This window comes from Anastrepha obliqua, chromosome 2 (assembly GCF_027943255.1).
Source record: "Anastrepha obliqua isolate idAnaObli1 chromosome 2, idAnaObli1_1.0, whole genome shotgun sequence".
Taxonomy (NCBI): Eukaryota; Metazoa; Arthropoda; class Insecta; order Diptera; family Tephritidae; genus Anastrepha; species Anastrepha obliqua.
In genome coordinates, this window is record NC_072893.1 from 121,319,938 (window position 1) to 121,339,514 (window position 19,577).

The 19,577-nt window shown below is 37.8% G+C and overlaps 2 protein-coding genes across 3 annotated transcripts in view; one reads left to right on the forward strand and one right to left on the reverse strand.

The window, feature by feature from the left end:
- The window catches only part of LOC129237143 (serine-rich adhesin for platelets), a 29,766-nt gene extending 15,330 nt beyond the window's left edge, over window positions 1–14,436 (reverse strand). The window contains exons 1-2 of one of the 2 annotated variants that reach the window (XM_054871638.1): window positions 14,355–14,401; window positions 11,246–13,230 (exon numbers count right to left, since the gene is read on the reverse strand). In XM_054871638.1, coding sequence (XP_054727613.1) covers window positions 11,246–12,463 — 1,218 coding nt within the window. In that variant the 5' untranslated portion in view covers window positions 12,464–13,230; window positions 14,355–14,401. Of the gene's footprint in view, window positions 1–11,245 lie in introns of both variants that reach the window. The other variant, XM_054871637.1, reaches the window with a different exon arrangement.
- Window positions 14,437–16,423: 1,987 nt separating this feature from the next.
- LOC129238647 (fasciculation and elongation protein zeta-2) overlaps window positions 16,424–19,577 on the forward strand; it is a 72,545-nt gene continuing 69,391 nt past the window's right edge. The window contains exon 1 of the mRNA XM_054873746.1: window positions 16,424–17,441. Coding sequence (XP_054729721.1) covers window positions 16,909–17,441 — 533 coding nt within the window. The 5' untranslated portion in view covers window positions 16,424–16,908. The remainder of the gene's footprint in view (window positions 17,442–19,577) is intronic.

Genomic DNA, 19,577 nt, shown 5'->3' on the forward strand with positions numbered 1-19,577 from the left:
TTTTTAGTCCAGCAAAACCAAGTCCCACGTGAGTATCTACTGTCTTTTTTCGTCTCTGCGATCAATCTCCGGAGATATTCAATATAAAAAAGCCCTTTGACGAAGTAGCCCTTTGTCCTTCTAGAACTTAGAACTTCGATGTTTCGCAGCAATGAACAAAAGGTGGGAAGCCCCATAATTTTTCAGTGCCGCTGGCAGTTATCAATCTTCTTCAAGCTTTATAAAAATGTTTGGGAAAGAAATATCAAGATTAACTGCTATTTTCACAAGTTAATAGCCAGCTTCTCAGGTTCTCTAGGTACGAGACCAGCATAAGAAACACCTCTCTGACTGAAAAGGTCCAAAGAATTCGTGTTAGTAATTAACACGCCGACATTTTTGACCTTTTCCCTAGGCCGGCAAAAAGTGGTCGCTCTCTAAGTATGCGATAATGCAATATTATCAGCGATCAATTCCCTGTTCCTCTTTCAAGAAGTAACTGGACAAAAAATACCAGTTACGGAATTTCGGAGGCAATTGGTAAACGGGTTGGAGCAATTTCCACTTCGGTAAGGAAAAGTTGTTCATAAATTACAGAAAAAGAAAGAAAAGAGACGTCTATAAAGTTCGGAAATAGTGTTCTGGTTGTTATGATGAAAATTCAAGAATGTTTGGGTCAAGAAAGGCAAAAATTTCACAAAAAAAGTTGTTACAGGTGTAAAACCAGCCACACTTTCGCCTGGGATGCTTCAATAAAGCTCATTAAAAGTATATTTAACTACATTCATTCAGATTACATTTAACTTTTAACCACATGCCGCACCATTTAGCTCGACGAAACTCGGGCCCAAGTTTTACGCGTCAACACATGATAAGCAGATCAGACTGATACGCGAGATGATGTAACAGCAATTACGAGACTCGTGACTAACTCTGATGATGTACAGATAGAAACTAACATTCAATCCAGGCTCGTGATGTTTATATTTGATCCATCTATCTGTACACGACCTCGGCTCGTGATATTTACCTGTGGCCCGACGATCTATTCAAGAGCATGGCTCGTCATATTCATGTTTGGGCCAAAATTTTCATCACGAGCCAGACTCGTTAAAGCACAGCAAGGCCGCACGAAAAATGTAACGACAGACCTACAGGAACCAAAGCCGGACACAGGAAAGTTTCAAGATAATTTTCGTTCTGTACTCAATTTTCGTTACAGGTGAAATGGAACTCGCGATAAAACAAAAACAAATTTTCCCAGACTTCTGCGCATTTTCAACATTAAAATTTAATAAATTTCATGGCACTTCCATGAAACAATAAAAGCTTTCAAAATTATAACAGTTACAAAGCTTCAGCGTTTACCATACACCATTTGTTGCTATTTCCCCAACCGCAACTGTACAAAAGTATGTTAATACATATCTATGATGTGTGTGAGTATGAAGTGAATGCATGAATGTATGTATGTATGGATGAATATGTGAATGCGAATGAATATACCGCAGATTGTAGAGATAATAGACGGCAAATTAAACATTGCAAGCTTACGACATGAGGCAAAAAGTATCGAATAAGGGAATTTCCTGAACTAATGTTTATACAATATATAAATATATGTATGTATGTATGTATGTATGTATGCACATACTTTAAACAATTCACTTAAAAAGCATTAAAATCGTTTAGATACCAATAAAAGCCAAGAGCGCAAGCGATACAAAAAGCGATTTGATACGACAAGTTGTGACAACAATAACAACAACAGTAACATGAAAAATTTGTGAAAATTCACATTATTAGACAAATAACTGATAATTTTCGAGGTAACAGCAGCTACTCAAGCTTTTGAGAGCGCCAAAACATGGGGAAATTGTCGCGTGTGGTTTTATGTTACTGTATTTCTCTTTGTTTTCAAACACATTTGTAAAGCAAAAATATTGAAAAAATACACGGTAAGTAATGTGCCGAACAAAGGCAATCGGGAATGTGGCAGTCAAAATCAAAAGCAAATCTAAATTTGCAAAAGCACAACACAAAAAGTAAAGCAAAATAGAAAACTTTAAGAATTACATATACGAGTATAAGGAGAATAAAAGCAACAACAAAAAATGTTAATTTATATATTAAAAAATATAGTGTGTGTATATGCATGTATATACGTGTATGCATGTGAGTAATTTTTAATATAAATCTTGAAGTGGCTTGCCTTTTTTCGGGGATGGCTTGGCGAAAGTTGACATTTTTAGATTTTTTGGTTCTTGTAGTTGTGTTATAACAGCATTATTAATAGTGAAACTGACAAAAAGCTAGCAGGTATGACCAGGATAGTCCGCCTTTTTGAGTATTGATACTACAACAACAACAACAACAACCAGGATAGTCAATTTTGGCCACTTGAATGAGTCCGAACCCTAGCCGACCTGGCACTTTTATAAAGCGTTTTTCAGTAAGAGCGCTTCAACTTTTTTTTTTAATAAAACAAACTAATTTTTTTTTATTATCGAGTTTGAACATATACATTTAAGTATGAAATTCGATTTCTTTTGCATGACCACCGCGTGCACGTTTTACGAAGTCCAATCGTTGAACCCAATTTTCGACCACTCTTTTGCATAAATCGGCCGAAATTCCAGCAATTTCGCGTTCAATATTGGCTCTGAGCTCACAAATCGTCGCCGGCTTGTTACTGTAGACCAATGACTTCACATAACCCCAAAGAAAATAGTCTAGAGGCGTCAAATCACACGAGCGCGGCGGCCATTCGACCGGTCCATTTCTGGAAATAATGCGCTCATCGAACTTACTCTTCAACAAATCAATTGTAGCGTGTGCTGTGTGGCTTTTGGCCCCGTCCTGTTGAAACCACATGTCGTCTAAGTCCATACCATTCAATTGCGGCCAAAAATAATCGTTTATCAGGTCGCGGTATCGATTTCCATTCACAGTAACGTGGCGATCGTTCTCGTCAACGAAAAAATATGGGCCAATTACGCCGCCGGCATGTAAACCGCACCAAACAGTGATTTTTTCGGGATGCAACGGTGCCTCATGAATCACGTGTGGATTGCTTTCTGCCCAGTAACGCATATTTTGCTTGTTGACAAAGCCATTGAGCCAAAAGTGAGCTTCATGTTAAATGGACCGTAAAATGGCCGTAATGCTCTTAAAGTAGCAGCAACAGAACGATTATTTTCATAAAAAATTTGCACGATTTGCAATCGTTGCTCAAGTGTGTAGCGTTCCATGATGAAATGTATACTAATGAAGTTTTCAAATGACAAGCGAAAAATAAAAAATATTGCGTCGTTCACCCTCCCTATCGAAAAAAAGTTGAAGCGCACCTATTGAAAAACGCCTTATAAAGGGTGGTTAAGTTTCAAGGGCCGGTGTTGATTTTGAATAAAATACAATTTTTTTAGGAAATTATTCTCATTTCTCTTTATTATGATAATATTGGTATGGCTCAATTACGTATGGAACAAAATATCGGACAAACGGCCGCCACAGCCTCGGCGGCACACCTCCATCCGATGGTCCAAATTTTCGATGACGCTGAGGCATAATTGAGGTTCTATGCCGTTAATGTGCCGAATTATCTCATCTTTAGCTCTTGAATTGTTACTAGCTTATCGTCGTACACCTTTTCTTTCAAATAACTCCAAAGAAAGAAGTCCAACGGTGTCGTTGACGTTTAGATGTGGTTCACATTCAACATCGGCCCTCGAAATTTAACCACCCTTTACTTTGTCAAAGAAAAAAACCAGTTCCTATTCTTGCACTGTGTGTAATTTTAACTATTTTCTTAAAAAAAAAAATTTACTGCGTATTTTACTAAATAAATATTTCCAAAATAAATGTTTAATAAAAATATCCAGTCAGCATGGCTCAATAGCGCTCGGCCAATCACCGTAACGTCAGCTTCTTTCCCATTTCGAAAGAAATAAAAACCGATGGTGCCGCCAGTGCTCTATAAACTTCGCGAGGACATTTTTTTTTTTTTTTCAAAGTAAATTTGGAAACGTTGTTCTAGCATTAAACAATTCATGGTGACTTGCCAAGCCTCACTGAACAGAAATGTCAACACAGTTTGCTATTCTCAGCTGTCAAGCCATAATTATCGATACCATGCAGTGCTCATGCAGGTAAAAAAAAACATCCGATATAACTGAAAAACCGGCGCGACACTGAAGCTGGAAGAAAAAGGAATCCATTACTTTTGCGTAAAATTTCTGCGACAATGGTTTAAAACTGTTTTATGGTCTAACCTGCCGGTCAACTTCGATTATTTCTGTGATTTTATCAACAAAATAATGGATTTCTTTTTCCCCAAACTAATACATATAATTGGCGTAAAAATGCTTTGTTAGTTGTTTGGCCAAGCTTTTCCTCCAATTTGTGATGCACATCTTAATATCGGCGTACAAATGGAGGGATTTATGGTATTATTACGGCAAGTAGTTTTTATGAGAAACCAAAAATTCAGTCAGAGGTTTGCCATTTCACTGCCGATTTACCAAACGATGAGTTCTGTAATAAGTTTAACTCCTTCAGAAACGGCGCAATGCACTGGCCTGCAAATTATGTCACTTAACACAAATTAACTTATACAGGGTGGAACATATAGCGTTTGCTTTTTGTTCCACCTATTTTTTGAGAATGGTATCACAAATGACATGCCAAATATGTTCATAATTTACTTAAATGTTTGACATTTACGAAATGGGACGCTATACGCTTGAACAAAATTGGGAAATATTGAAAACCTATTTCCGAAGTGGTGAGTATTCTTCTTCTTTTCTGATGAAGCTCATTTTCACATCGGTGGCTACGTCAATAAGCAAAATTGTTGGATTTGGGACTCAGAAAATCCACACGTTACTGTAGAGAAGCAAACGCATTCACAATGAGTCACTGTTTGGTGCGGTTTTTGGTCTGGCGGCATCATCGGGCCATTTTTTTCGAAAATGAGCGAGGAGCCGCGGTTACAATAAATGGCAAGCGTTACCGTGACATGCTCAACGAGTGTTTGTTTCCTAAAATTGAAGAGGATGACATGGACGACATTTGGTTTCAACAGGACGGTGCAACTTGTCACACTGCCAAAGTTACACTCCAACTTTTGGCTACCGTTTTTGAAAACCGAAAAATCAGCCGAAATTCCGATATCAATTGGCCGCCTCGGAGCTGTGATTTAAGCCCGTTGGACTATTTATTGTGAGGAGCCGTTAAGGACAAATGCTATGCGAACCATCCAGAGACGATTGATACTTTAAAACACGAAATCGAAGTTGCCATTCATGAAATTGGAGCCCAAACAATCGAAAATGTGCTTAAAACTTTGGTTGATCGAATGGCCTACTGTAAACCCAGTCGTGGCAGTCATTTGAACGATATTATTTTTCATTCATAAATGACAATGTTCAATCTTTAAAATAAAAAAAAAAGTTTAAAAAAATATCGATTAGCTTTTTTTTTATAGCCGATTCAAAAATCAAATTTTACATGACCCACCCTATATCAAATTGTCCACTAGAAATGACTGAACTACGCAAATACGCAAGAAGCTTTTCTATTCTTGAAATCTAAAATCTAAAATCTGAAATCGATCCTACTATTTGGGATATACTGGCACTATTAAAATTTCTCATAATAAAAATTCCTCATTACGGACTGCCCTTACAACCGGAGAGCTTCAATGGCCGCACAAATGTGAACGCAGCTTTTCATAAATTTTTCATTTTATTTATTTTCATACATTTATTTATTTTCATTCATTTATTTCTATACAAATATCATCCCAATAACCGGAGGCTATACCGGTCAAACAATTTCATAACAGTTAAAAAGTCCTAAACAAGCTTTTGTTGCTTTGTTCTAAATATGTAGGCCGTATACGGTTTGCCCAAGGCGAATCTATTAAAGGTGGTGTTGGTAAATTAGCTGAGTTGTTTCTTCTTTCGCCGTGGCCATGTGGCTGTCAACTCAGAATGAATGAATGAATGAGGCGAATGCATTATTTGTTTTCTAGTTCCTCAATACTTTGCTTTGACAATCAAACGTACAGAGCATTGATGTTGGTCTGGCACCACCTTTAATAAATGCGCCTTGCGTTTGCCATATGCCGTTTGTCGTATGTGTCAACAGTTGGTAGTTTTATGTAGTTCCCCGTTTTACAAATGCCATTCATATTTGTTTTGATAAAAACGAAATTTGATATTCGATGAGACAATAAAATCTGTTGCGTGTTTTAATCAACTTGTCAAAAAATACTGAGAAGCTTTTCCAAACATCAAAAAAACGAGAGGCATTTTGAAAATTACTCCCCCCGCATTAAGCAGGTAGCAGCAGCAAGGCAAAAACCACCAAGGGGAATGAATGCATTTTGTTTTTGCTTTTTGCCCCAAGAATCTATAAACAAAAGCTATAAACAAAAATTGAGAGTTTAACTGACTTACAGAAAATGTCACAAATTTTGACCGTTTAGTTGGTCTCGAAAATAAATTTAAAAAAATGGAAATTGCAACCCTGTTGCTGCTATTTGTGTAATGTGCCTTTTAGTTAAGAAATTAAATATTAGAATTGTACTTCATCTAGCTATACTCGGGTATGCAGATGAAAAGTGCTTCAATATAAGACACACAAGGATACAAACGAAAACAAGGTTACTGGTGGTGTTCACCAGGGTTCAATACTAGGACCCCTGCTATGGAATATGATATACGATAAGATATTGCGGCTCAACGTCCCGAAGAAAGCCAGCATAGTAGACTTTATTGATAGACGATATTGCAATTGTGATCGTAGCTAAGCATCTATGCCAGATATCTGCCATAGATAATAAGATGTGAAACTTCTTCATTTTGAGAGAGAGCGCGCCCATGAGGACGTTTAAAAACTTGGCAGCACTCACACATTATGGGATTTTGAACAGCTGATAGGCGAAATGGCAGACTACCAGAAGAAACGGGCCAAAAATAACAGACAAAAACAGTTCGTTTTTGCTTAATGGAGAAATGACGTGTTGAAATGTTTATAATTATTTGTCTTAAAATTAATTCAATTGAAATGTAATAATTTGAATTTAAGTGAGTTTGTAGAATCTAAAGCTCGTTATATCCTTTTCGACTTCTACTTTTAATTAGTCTTATGTACATAATGTAATTTTATTGAAAACTGTGTGTTGGTTTATGTAAATTTGTATATACATACGTAAATATTCTATGGTTGAAAAGCGTAGGTAAGGGAACTGATTTTGTGTTTGAGATATTTTACAAAAATTAAAAGTAATCTGCTTTAACTTATTCTGTTCGTTGTTTGAGAATTTTTGTTTTTTGCTACCCACTTTCTGTGTTATATTAAAAAATCTCAATAAGTCATGTTTTTAATTATAACTTATGTTTTTCGGGTTCATAACTTTATTATTATTAATTACTTATGTATATCAGTTTTAAATAATTTCATTTACATATAAATTTTTGGCTTATTTATGTACATATTTTACGAGTGATATAAGGCTATTGGGCAACCGCACACTAAATACTAACCTCAATGGTGGTGTGGAAACTAAAAATTCCAGACCTTTGTTTAAAAAATACCCAATTCATGTTTCTACCGGTGTGGCAATATTGGAAAATGTTATAAAAAATGCACATTTTTCAGCGCTCTCACGAGAAAAAGAGTTTCACATCTAGTCATCTATGATATCTGCACTAGCCGATGTGACTGTATATTTATGGGTGGATGGCTGAATTCAATGGGGCTTGCCTTAGCTGAAAACAAGATTGTAGCTATTCTTGTTAAAGGCAAAAAAATAGTGAATATGTAACCTTTAATACAATATTAAAAAAGGCGTTGTTAAAACAAGAGCCGCCACCAAGTATCTGGGTATCATATGAGATGAGAAATCCTACATCTATATTTACGTAGGATTTGTACTCTGAGGGTAATCTGTGCATTTCGCGCAGTATCTGAAAATGCAGCTCTGGTTGTTACAGGCCTACACCCTATAGACCCAGCTAAGGAATTTCGAATTTCCTGGTGAATTGACGCTACTTGAGAATTTCCGTAAAATCAAGTTGGCCACTGGGCACACTTGACATCTGCGCTGGAAGTGTTATCGAAAGGACTTTAGACTCATAAAAGTGTATAATAACTTAGTATAACAACAACAACAACGTTGGAAACGTTTCCACGACAGTCAGTTTCCTTTACCTTATTGACACGGATTTATATCATAACACAAATGGTAAAATATTGAAAACCTATTTCCAAAGTGGTGAATCTTCTTCTTCTTCCGTAAATAAATAAATTCCGTAAGTAAATGACGAGAGTTACCGTGACATGCTCAACGAGTTTTTGTTTCCTAAAATTGAAGAGGATGATATGGACGACATTTGGTTTCAACAGGACGGTGCAACTTGTCACACTGCCAAAGTTACACTCGAACTTTTGGCTACCGTTTTTGAAAACCGAATAATCAGCCTAAATTCCGATATTAATTGGCCGCCTCGGAGCTGTGATTTAAGCCCGTTGGACTAATTTTTGTGGGGAGCCGTTAAGGACAAATGCTATGCGAACCATCCAGAGATGATTGATGCTTTAAAACACGAAATCGAAGTTGCCTTCATGAAATTGGAGCCCAAACAATCGAAAATGTGCTTAAAAATTGGGTTGATCGAATGGTCTACTGTAAAGCCAGTCGTGGCAGGCATTTGAACGATATTATTTTTCATTCATAAATGACAATGTTCAATCTTCAAAATAAAAAAAATTAGTTTGAAAAAATATTGATTAGTTTTTTTTTTTATAGCCGATTCAAAAATCAAATTTTACATGGCCCACCCTATAGTAGGCTTCTTGTAATAAACCTACGTCTTTTGCGAATCTAAGTAAGCTCTGAAGCTCTAACCCCGAGAGACATTCTATTGTAGAGCTTCTAAACATTTCATTCGGATTCTAGCTAATGCAGGGCAAAAGGTGTTCAAAAGTTTCCCCTCTTCTAGTTCATTGCAAAATCTTCAAATTTATGCTGTTACAACAACAACAACGTTGGAAACGTATTCTTCTACTGCAATAAGTGTGCCAGAAAACGAAATCATTTTCGAAATCCCTTTAACCCTCCGTTAGACACTTTTTTTTAAAACCTTCGGTTGAGCACCCGGGTCTAACCTTTTTCATCTTGTTCGAGGATCTTTTTTAAAAGGTTATATCCATAAATTGATAGAAAATTAAATTTTAGGAAGCTACCTAGAAAATAATGTTCTCAGCTAATATAAACATATTGAATTCACGTCTAAAGTCGAAAAAGTCGAATCAGAAAAGTGTGGCCAGACCCGGGTGTCCAACGGGGGCTTAAAAAAGATCCAAAACCAGAAAATATTTTTCAAAATAGTCTATAGTTGCCAGAAAACTGGAATGCAGTTTCCAATATTGCAGCAAGTTTTTTGATCAAACTCAGAAGAGCTAAACAAGACAGAAAAAGAACCTTGGTAAGTTAAACTTTGGTCTTGGCCAGTGCGGTCGAAGGGGTGGGGATAATATGTATGTGCGAGTATATAAAGGGTTTTCCAATAACAGGTGTACAGGTGAATGGATTGCGATATCGAAAGATGATTAACGATTTTTTATGGCCGGAATTGGACGCTATTGATCTGGACAACGTTTATTTTCAATAGAGACGTCGCTACGTGCCACACAAACAACGAAACCATTGATCTTTTACGGGAAACGCTTCCGGACCGTGCTGTCTCTCGAAGAGGTGATTACAATTGACCACCGAGATCTTGTGATTTAACACCTTGTGACTTTTTCTTTGGGGCCACGTGAAAGAGAAGGTCCACGCCAACAGCCCAGGGTAGATTCAACCCTGAAAGATGGAATTCGTGAGGCTATCGAGGACATAGAGCAGCCACTTTGCAATTCGGTTATGGAAAATTTCATGAAAAGGATATTGTCCTGTAAGCGTGGTCGTGGTGGTCATTTGCCTGATGTTATTTTCCACTATTAACGGCATAACTTTTTATGAAAAGGATATTGTCCTGTAAGCGTGGTCGTTGTGGTCATTTGCCTGATGTTATTTTCCACTATTAACGGCATACCTTCCTCTATATAATGAAATAAACATCCGATCATTTACATTAAAAAATAACATTTTTCTTTGAATATTTAAATAACACCTCTTATTGGAAAACCCTTTAGTATAAAATTGTTTTTGCTATTTTTCATACAGCCCGTTTAGTCCGGGAGCCAGGAGTCGATTTTGGCCTGCGTTTTTATACCGTTAAATTCTTGACTATACTTGGGATTTGGATTTCATGAATAACGAAAGTGAACGTCAGCTGGCGCACCCGCGGTGGGTGTGATTGTGGGAGGGTACGAAACGTGTATATTATGTATTGTTGACATTTAGTAGTATAAAAAAAAAAGTCAGCTGCGCCGTAGAGGGGGAAAATACGTCAGCACGTACCCAACGCTATTGGACCAGGTGACGGTTGGTTTCGTCATCCATTGGATGGCGTCTGCCTTCAGTATTAAAATCAGTCGGCATGAAATGATGAGGTAAAAATTACCCCTGGCTCCCGGACTAGTGAAACAAAGGTCAGCCATTTATCTCTCATCTCGGACCAGTGGATTGCCCACCAAGATCGTGTGATATCACACCTCTGGACTTTTATTTGTGCAGGTATGTAAAGTTTAAATGTGCTTTGTGGATAAACCAGCTTCGATTGAGATATTGGAAGCCAACATTACTAAAGCTACTCACGAGATACCGACCGAAGTCCTCCAGCGCGTGATTCAAAATTGGTGTTTATACAGTAGGCGAATTACGGTGTAGTTGCGGCTAACATTTGAAAGGGATTATCTTTAAAAAATAAATATTATGAATGATTCTACACTAAAATAATATAGATTGCCCAACAAATTTGTAGTTGCGGCCAACATTTGAAAGGGATTATCTTTAAAAAATAAATATCATGAATGATTCTACACTAAAATAATATAGATTGCCCAATAAATTTGTATTTTCGCTGTTTTATTTGAATTTCAATTCCGATACATCTAAATTGATCAACCTTTAAATCCTTTAGTATATCTCTATCCTCCTTACTTATGCTAATTTGCTTGCTCACTCTTTGATTCTTTTAACCAGTATTTAATTTGCTCTTATACTTCTTATGTATTTTCGCTCATGTCTCCTTTTCCTCGCAATGAGGAATATTACAAATAGCTTTGCAAAAAGAACGCCATTGCATGTACTTACAGTTTTATCAGCAGCAGCATCACTGCTGTCGCCAGTGCTATCGCTTGTTTTTTCACTCTCATTCATTTTTGCCGCTCCCTGATCGTCATTGGTCGGTGCACTGCCGTTACTGCTGCAGAGGGCGGTTATTTTGTGCTCACCAAGCGACAACTGTATTTCAGCCGTAGTTGGCACATTGGCTGCTGTTGTTATTATTGTAGTTAAAGAGTCATCAATCGCCAATTCACACATTGCACCATTTGCTGCTGAAGCCACCAATTCCTCATCGATATCCTGCTTTATTGCATCCAATTCAACCAAAACTAGATCGGCTGCATCTGCCGTGATAGTAGCAGCAACCAATGTAGCTTCTGTAATGGCATTAGCTGGCAGCTGCTCCGCTTGCATATGTACAATATGTTCCAATTGTGCATCGGCGGCTACCGGGACAACCTGATTGCATGCACGTTTTGTGTCCGAGACGTCATCATGACAGTTATCTTCACACTGACCTTGAGCCAGAGGGCCAATGCTCGCATTGCTGCTGCTGTTGTAGTTGCTGCAGTTGCTATTGCTTGTACTTGTATTGCTGCGTCTCTTTCTGCTTGGCGTGTCATCACTTGTGCCAGCAACAGCTGAGGATTCGCTTTCATGCAACGAAGTTTTATCATCGCCAGCAACAGTTTCCTCTTTGCCGACAGTTGACCCACAATTTGTTGGGTCATTTACAGCGGACTCATTGAGCTGCTGCTGCTGCACGTCTTCATCATCTGCCAGCAATGCCTTCATTTGCTCCTCCATGAAGTCGGCGGTAGAGGTGCATTCTTCCTGATCGAGTGTTCGCTTATCCTGTGCAAGTGCAGCTTTTTCGCCGGCCTTGTTTTGCGCCGCTAACTTTCTGTCACCCTCCTTTAGCAACTGCTCTTCTTTAATATGTTTGCTGTTGTTGTTGCTACTGCTACTGCTGCTTGTTGTACTGCTGTTTTGACTTTGTTTACCCTCCTGTTGAGTGGTGCTATTAGCCGTAGATGTAGCCTGCTGCTTGAGTGGTTGTATTTTTCTGTCCTTATCTTTGCATGCGAATTGATTATTCACCAAAGTACGCCATTTCAACGTTTTGTCTTCGGCCAAATCGTGATTGAGCAGCGAACCACCTTCAGCGGTGCTCGTAGCGCATTCAGCATCAAATGTGCTTGACATAGAGCTGAGTAGCGATTCCATGCAATCGGCGGTAGTCATGTTTTTAATGGTATTGGTGTGAAAAGTCAATCTAAAAATTATTGACTTTGATCTTAAAAAGTCGCTTTAATCTTTTTTTTTTTTAATATTTTCTTATTATTCACCGTGCCAATTTGTAATCAAATGCCTTTAATGTGTGGAATTATATTATTTTGTTCAAAGATCAATCATAAACTCCCAATTACGGAGAGAGCACTGCCTTTACCAAAGTATTCACATTTTTCAATAAGACACAATGAAATAGTCATCCTGGTTTTGTAACAAGCCACTTGCCTATCAACTGGTTGACCATTTATCTAGTTAACCTGAACTAATGAATTTGATTATCACCTTTGTGATCGACAAATTTACTAACATCCAACCGCAGAAAAAAACTATGACCACAGCTGTTTACGCCCAACGCCCCCTCGAACACGTCGCCAATCTTTTTCTACACCAGCATTTGTCGTCTTACTTCACCACAGCAGACACGTTGCGTTAGCTCACTTATAACGTTCTTTTTTTTATCTCATAGATTTTCTAGATTAAAAACACTTTTCTGCAAATATTTCTGATATTTTTTCCGTTTTCACGCTCAATCAATTTTTTACGTGCACTACTTCACAAATCTCTGTGTTCGGCATACATTTTTTCTGCTCTTGAACGAAATAATGCTTTGCTTCTTAGCTCTGCTGTTTTTTCTTGTATTACTTATCTACACTTTTGCTTATTCTGCTTCTTCTTCGGCTATTAGTGTTTAATATTGCTTTTCTGCGCTCACATGCTTGCTGTTTTTGTAAAAATTAAAAATGTTTGTACTTTTAATTACAAGTTACGTACATTTATTCGAATATTTTGACATAACAATTAGTATTTTTTCAACTTCTTTTAAATTTCCTATTCACATACGCGTACGTTCAATTTGCATGCGCCAGCGCTACTGCTTTGCTGCTTGCCTTTGTCTTCGTCTTCACCCCACTTCTCTGCACATTTCCTAGACCATACATCATCACTACACATTCGCCCGTCTCAATTTCAGTATAGTAATTTTTTTTTAATTATTCATTCCATATTGTTTTTACTTAATTTGTTTAATTTCAGAAATGTCTTTTGCACTTAAATTTCAATCAATTTTTTCAGTTTTTAAATTGCATCATTCAAAGTTTTTCTTCACATAAATCCTTAGTGAAATTCTTCAGCTGCTTTTCACACGTCTTGTTGGAACGAACTCTTCTGTTGGCATACTCAATGCCGTCGTATTGCCTCACATAGGCAACGTAACCGTCGCTGCCTTCGTGTCTGCCTGCGACCCATTCGTTGAAAAACCGCTGTTGTATGCTGCCTTCAGCTCTGCAAACAGCGCTGCTCGGCCGCTGTGCTGTGCCTCAATTTGACGCCTCTAAATTGTTATTGACATTATTAAAAGTTCGCTCTTTGTTCATTTCTTTCAGTTGACCACAACTTCTCTTCAATTGTCACAGAACTCCAAATTTTGTTTACCCCCTATCCAACAAACCCTACAAGCTCCCTCCAACAAATATAACACATATCCAACCCAACACAATTAGCCCCTTAACGATTGTTTTGCCGTTCTTGTTTCCGTAGCGTGTGTCGGTTGCAGGGTGTCTTTTGGTTTGTTGTTATTGTTCAAAGTTTCTTGTGCTTGTACAATTAGCGGTTTTATTTGCGCTCTCACATGTACCCACGCTCTTTTGCACTTCCCTAAACTAGTTTGTCCTCGCTCTTTGTTCGCCGCCGCCGTCGCTCTAGCTTTTCTTTTGTTTCTACTGCTCAGCTGCTGCTGCACCCCTTTTTAAAGTTTTGCTTTTATGATATATTTTACTTTTTTAATGAGAATTTCATATTTTTTATTTTCAAAAACAAGCAGGATTTTCCGGTTTGTTATGCTTACACTTTCATTGGTAAAATTTCACTTTTCACGAACTATTTCCCATCTTTTCCTCCAGCAACTGTTTTTCAGTTCTCACGTTTGCTTTTCCTTTGCTTCTGTGCTTTCGGAACGCAACCTATTTCACGAAAATTAATTACAGGGTTGCCTGCTCGTAAACGAGTAGTGGTCGTTATGTATTTAAGCAAATTTTCAAATAAGTAATATCTACAGGTAAAATTCAAATGATATATTTTCTTCAGGTAAAAGTCCGAACTAGGGAGAAGTAGAAAAAATTGGCGTAGTTTTACTGCAATATAAACAATCATAAGAAAAAATCACACTTATCAAAGGCAGTTCGTGCTAATTAAGCAAAAATCACTAACATATGACAAGACTCAAATTTCGAATTTAACGAATAACTTGACACTGAAAAATAGCAAAAGCTATAAAAACATTCGTAAAGTAAAACAAGTTAGAGACTGAGGCTACTGATTCCTCTTTGAATTGTACCATCATGGAATTGACCAAAGATACACCTCTCCCCAAAACTTCCCATAAATATTTTTTTTGTTTACAAATAATTCGTCTGCATAATTATACCAATGATGGGAGCATTAAATCCCCAGCGCATTGTCTGACGACTTCATAGTCCCCCACCATATTGTCAATTCTCACAGTCCGTCTCGACAATCTGCTCATCACATGAAATTTTACCCGAATAAAATTTCCAGCATCCCAAAGTCTAAATAAGTGCGGTTTCGACTTGTTTTGAACGGAACAAGAGAATACTCAATAGACGTTACCACGGCAGCCGGTTATATGTTACCTGAACCAGTCAGATTTCCCTCCGGAAGACGAAAGACAAAGGAGGAAAGACAACGCGAATCTATAAACGCTTGGTGCGTGACTATCATTCGGGAGTCCGTAGGTTCGAATCTCCGTGTATGAAATCGAAAATTAAGCAGTTTTTTTCTAGCGGTCGCAACTCGTCAGATAATGTCAAACCTCCGAGTACATTTCTGTTATGGAAGAACTCCTCATAAAAAACCATTTGCCGTTCGGAGTCAGCTTAGAACTGTAGGTCACTCCGTTTGTGGAACAATACCAAGACGCGCACCACAAATAGGAGGAGGCCAAACACCTGACAGAAGTGCACGCGTCAGTTATTTATTTATATTATTTCATCGGTAGACTAGCTGCCGTGCCATTCACACTTTGGTCGTAAACTTCTAGCTCCAACTTCATTTTGGCTGTGCAATTCGTCCTTTTCTATAACTTTTCTAGTTTCTTTTGTTGTGAAATTTCTATGTGCAGAATGTTCCTTATATTCTATCATCCCTGGTCTAGCGCCACCAATTTTAATGAATGCGCCTTGAGAAAAGATATGCCAGTTTTAGCCCCTAGTGACGCTCAAGCATGCATGTCTAGCAAGCTTATATGTGTGCGTGTCGGGTGACACTCGTACTTGCTTCGTGTCACACATACTTGTTGCCGGCTTTTGCATGATGAAAATCAAAAATTTTAGATATTAGCGTCAAGCACCCGACACGGACACATATAAGCTGCAAAACATGCATGCTTGAGCGTCACCGGGAGCTATTTGATGTGCTCTTCACATTATCATAACACTTTTCATCAGCTGTTACCATCAAGCATTTTTAATAATTCTGGTCAATCATGTTTTTGCTTTCGAGACGCACCCTAAAAAATGTATAATACAGGGTAACTTTGCGTTAATAAAGAATAGTCATAAGATATTTCAAAGGTTTGTTGAAATTGCATTTTTTTATATACAAATTTATATACGATGTGACTTAAAAATCAATTTAGTTTTTGATTGCAATTCCTTTATTCAAGGTGCCCATATATTATATAAATATATATTTGCGAAGTATAATACCTTTACGTGTCATTGCACATACGGTTCCCATTTTAATGTGGCAGCAAAGTCACTCTGTACCGCGCTGCACGACACACTGTCGGAATGGAGGTGAATTACGCCAAATGTGGTGAACAAAAGTATGGTATCATTTGATGTTTTCATCACTTGATGGACTTGATAGTTTGTTTTTGTTGCTTTGCAGAGCTGAGAAGAATTGGTTGTCGTGTTTCTGCGCTACGTTGCGGTTCAATAAAATTGTGAATTTTCCAAAGGAAAAATCAACTAAAAATTATAATAAAAGTGTGTGTAAAGCACTAAAAATCGCGAGAAATAAAGCTTAATCAGCTTTGCTCAAATCTATGGCGTGTGCGTCTAAATTTTGCGGCCACAAATAAGAAATATAAATAAGCAAGTGAAAATTTACCACCCCCAGTGAAAAATTGTGAAAAACTGTGAAAAACAGTGCAATACACAAACGAGCATTACGCATAGTGAAAAATCTTTAAAAGCATTACGTAGTGAAAAAAGTAAAGTAGTAAAAACGAAACGAAATTTACTGAGACACACACACAAAAATCAACAGCATTAATTTTGCACCTTAATTTGTATACAAATTTATTGGGTACCAGCAGTAAAAGCGTCAAGACGCCGCCAACAGCGCCAGCCTCACCCCCAGCGGAGCATAAGTGCGTGATGCGTGACCTCGGCACAAAAATGGCCGAGCTGAAATTTGAGGCTCCTTTAGCTAAATTCGAGGAGACAGACGAATGGGGCGGTTGTGACTTCATTACTCATCAGAATACGATCAACGATACATTGAATTTGAATCTGAAAGATCCGGCTATGAAGCAAGAGGCCAAGATGCGCCTACTCGAGGAGGCTGTACGCGATGCGCATGTAAGCAAGAATGGTGTACTGATGACAAACGGCACTGCTACTGGCGACAGAGCTGGCAGCGGTGCAGCAAGTCCCAATTGCAATTCTATGCAGACCGCTGAACTGGGTTTGGATGTGGGATTGGCGCCTGGCGATGATGGTTGCGATAAGCGTTCCACCACTGGCGATACAGTGGATAATTTTGCTGAGACTTTTGGCGGAAGTCTCGAGGATTTAGTGAATACATTTGACGAAAAGATTACCAAATGTTTTGGGAATTTCGAAGAGAACGTCGAAGACTTGGCACCGGTGCAGGTGCGCAGTCAAGAGGAAATTATGAATGAATGCCAGTGAGTAAAGAAACTAAAAATATTTTTTTAAAAGTATCAAATCATACAATACAACTATTGCGTCCAATTAAATCTATTAGAAAGGTATCAGATATTTTGCGACTTGGTTTGACAGGCTGTCGAATAAGGCGCATTTTCACCTATTCGTGCAAGAATATAAATTGCAATTTACAATACTATTAGCCGGTCTAAGCAATGGGGGGAAAGCAAAGGACAGCCAACCAGCGCATTGCTAACCCCGTTTTTATTTGCCAGAGAGCTTAGCTTGGCACAAATTAGTTAGTTTTGTTGGGCGCGTTGAAGTTACTTTGCTTTCTTTTATAATTAAACGCATAATTTTTATATATTTACTTCGCAGCAATTCAATGTATACTTTACTCTTGACATCTTTGTCAGCGCTTGCGCATTGAATCCGCCACTACCCGCACGCAGTAAACTGGTATTGCTTGTAGAACCTTTGAGTATGTCTGCAAACAAACAACATTGCACACACACACACCCACCAATTAATTGCTGCCGCTCTGACAAGCCGATCCAAAAATGTACACACACATAAGAGTACTTATTTATTTGATTTGTTTTAACTAACAAATTCATGTGCTGCCATACATTACAAGTCGATCTTTTAACGAACGCAAATTCTTGACTTGACTTGCGAAAAATTTACTTTTGAATATCCAGTCGGCCGATGGGGATGTGCGGAGCAAGTGTCACAAGCAATACTTTGACTAAGCTGCAGTCTAGTTTCATGGTTAGGTGGTGGATTTTTATTTTACTACCAGCTATATACATATGTATGTATGTATGTTTGTATAGTGGATCGATAACCATAAAATCAGAGTAGGGTGGGTGGTGCAAAGTAATGATTTTATAGCCGCTACAGTTGGTGATTTGAATTTCATGTGTGCAAATTGTGTGCCCGTTTGTATTGTATGTACAATATTTCATACATACATACATACAAACAAACATGTACAATTTTCCATACATTTGTACATACATACGTACATATGTACACATATCACAATGGGGTGGCTGACATAATAACATTCTTCCATATAGCAGATTTATAAACATACAAGCGCGTAGTTTGCGAAGTTCGTGTAAAATGCGCAAATTCTTCTCATGGCGTGAAGCATGAAACAGGTGTGTTCATTCATAGTGGCGGAATTTCGAACATACATACATTCATTAACTTTTAAAATATGCGCCACAAAATGTATTTAAATGTAGTTTATTGTTCGTTAAAAAACACAATTGGAAAATCAACCATTATTCGCATAGGCTTTCGAATTTCCAGCATTTCTATTTTCATATAATCGATAAAAATGCAAACATTTCACAGAGTAAATTGCAAGCCCATTACTACATTGTTGTTACGTTGTAGAGAAATATTTTGTTGCTATTTATGGTACATAAATTGTTTTCGTGATTATTATTTTGTAATATGAATATAAAAGTATTTGCTAACAGTTATTACCACTTGAGACGCTAGCTGACAGTACCAGAACAACTCTTCAGCTACACATACATACACGTGTATGTACGAGTATATTGACTGCATAAGTAGAGAGAGATATACGAACAAGAGGGGCAAATTAAATTCAATTCGCGAATGATGGTTCGCAGTGAAGTACTGCGGGGAAGTTACGTCCGTATGTGCATGCATTTATGCATGTATGCATGTGTGGTACAACAATGTTACAAAGTGCATTCTCAGCTGTTGTAGAGCTGGGTTGTTTATAACAATTCAAGCCGTGTGCTAGCGTTTAATAATATAGATTCCTACTACTTTTGTAGGCTGCTACAAAAACAACAACAACATAAATTCATTCTGCATACTATGCAGCGGACCGCTGTGCCTTTGACAGTTGCTAGTGGTAACTTATCATGCTTTGAGTAAACAAATAAACAAATGCATATGGTGGCTATTTCTCCTGAGAATATTTACACATACATATGTATGTACTTGAATACACACCAATCAGACTTCAGCTCTTCTTAACGTAGGACTCGCATAATAGAAAAAAAGGTTTCGAAGAAGATAAGAAAGGATTAAAAGAGTTTTACAGATACAAGAGAAGAGGTCAGCATTAAGCTAAAAAAAATGTTGGAGTATGTTATCGGAGAGGGGTC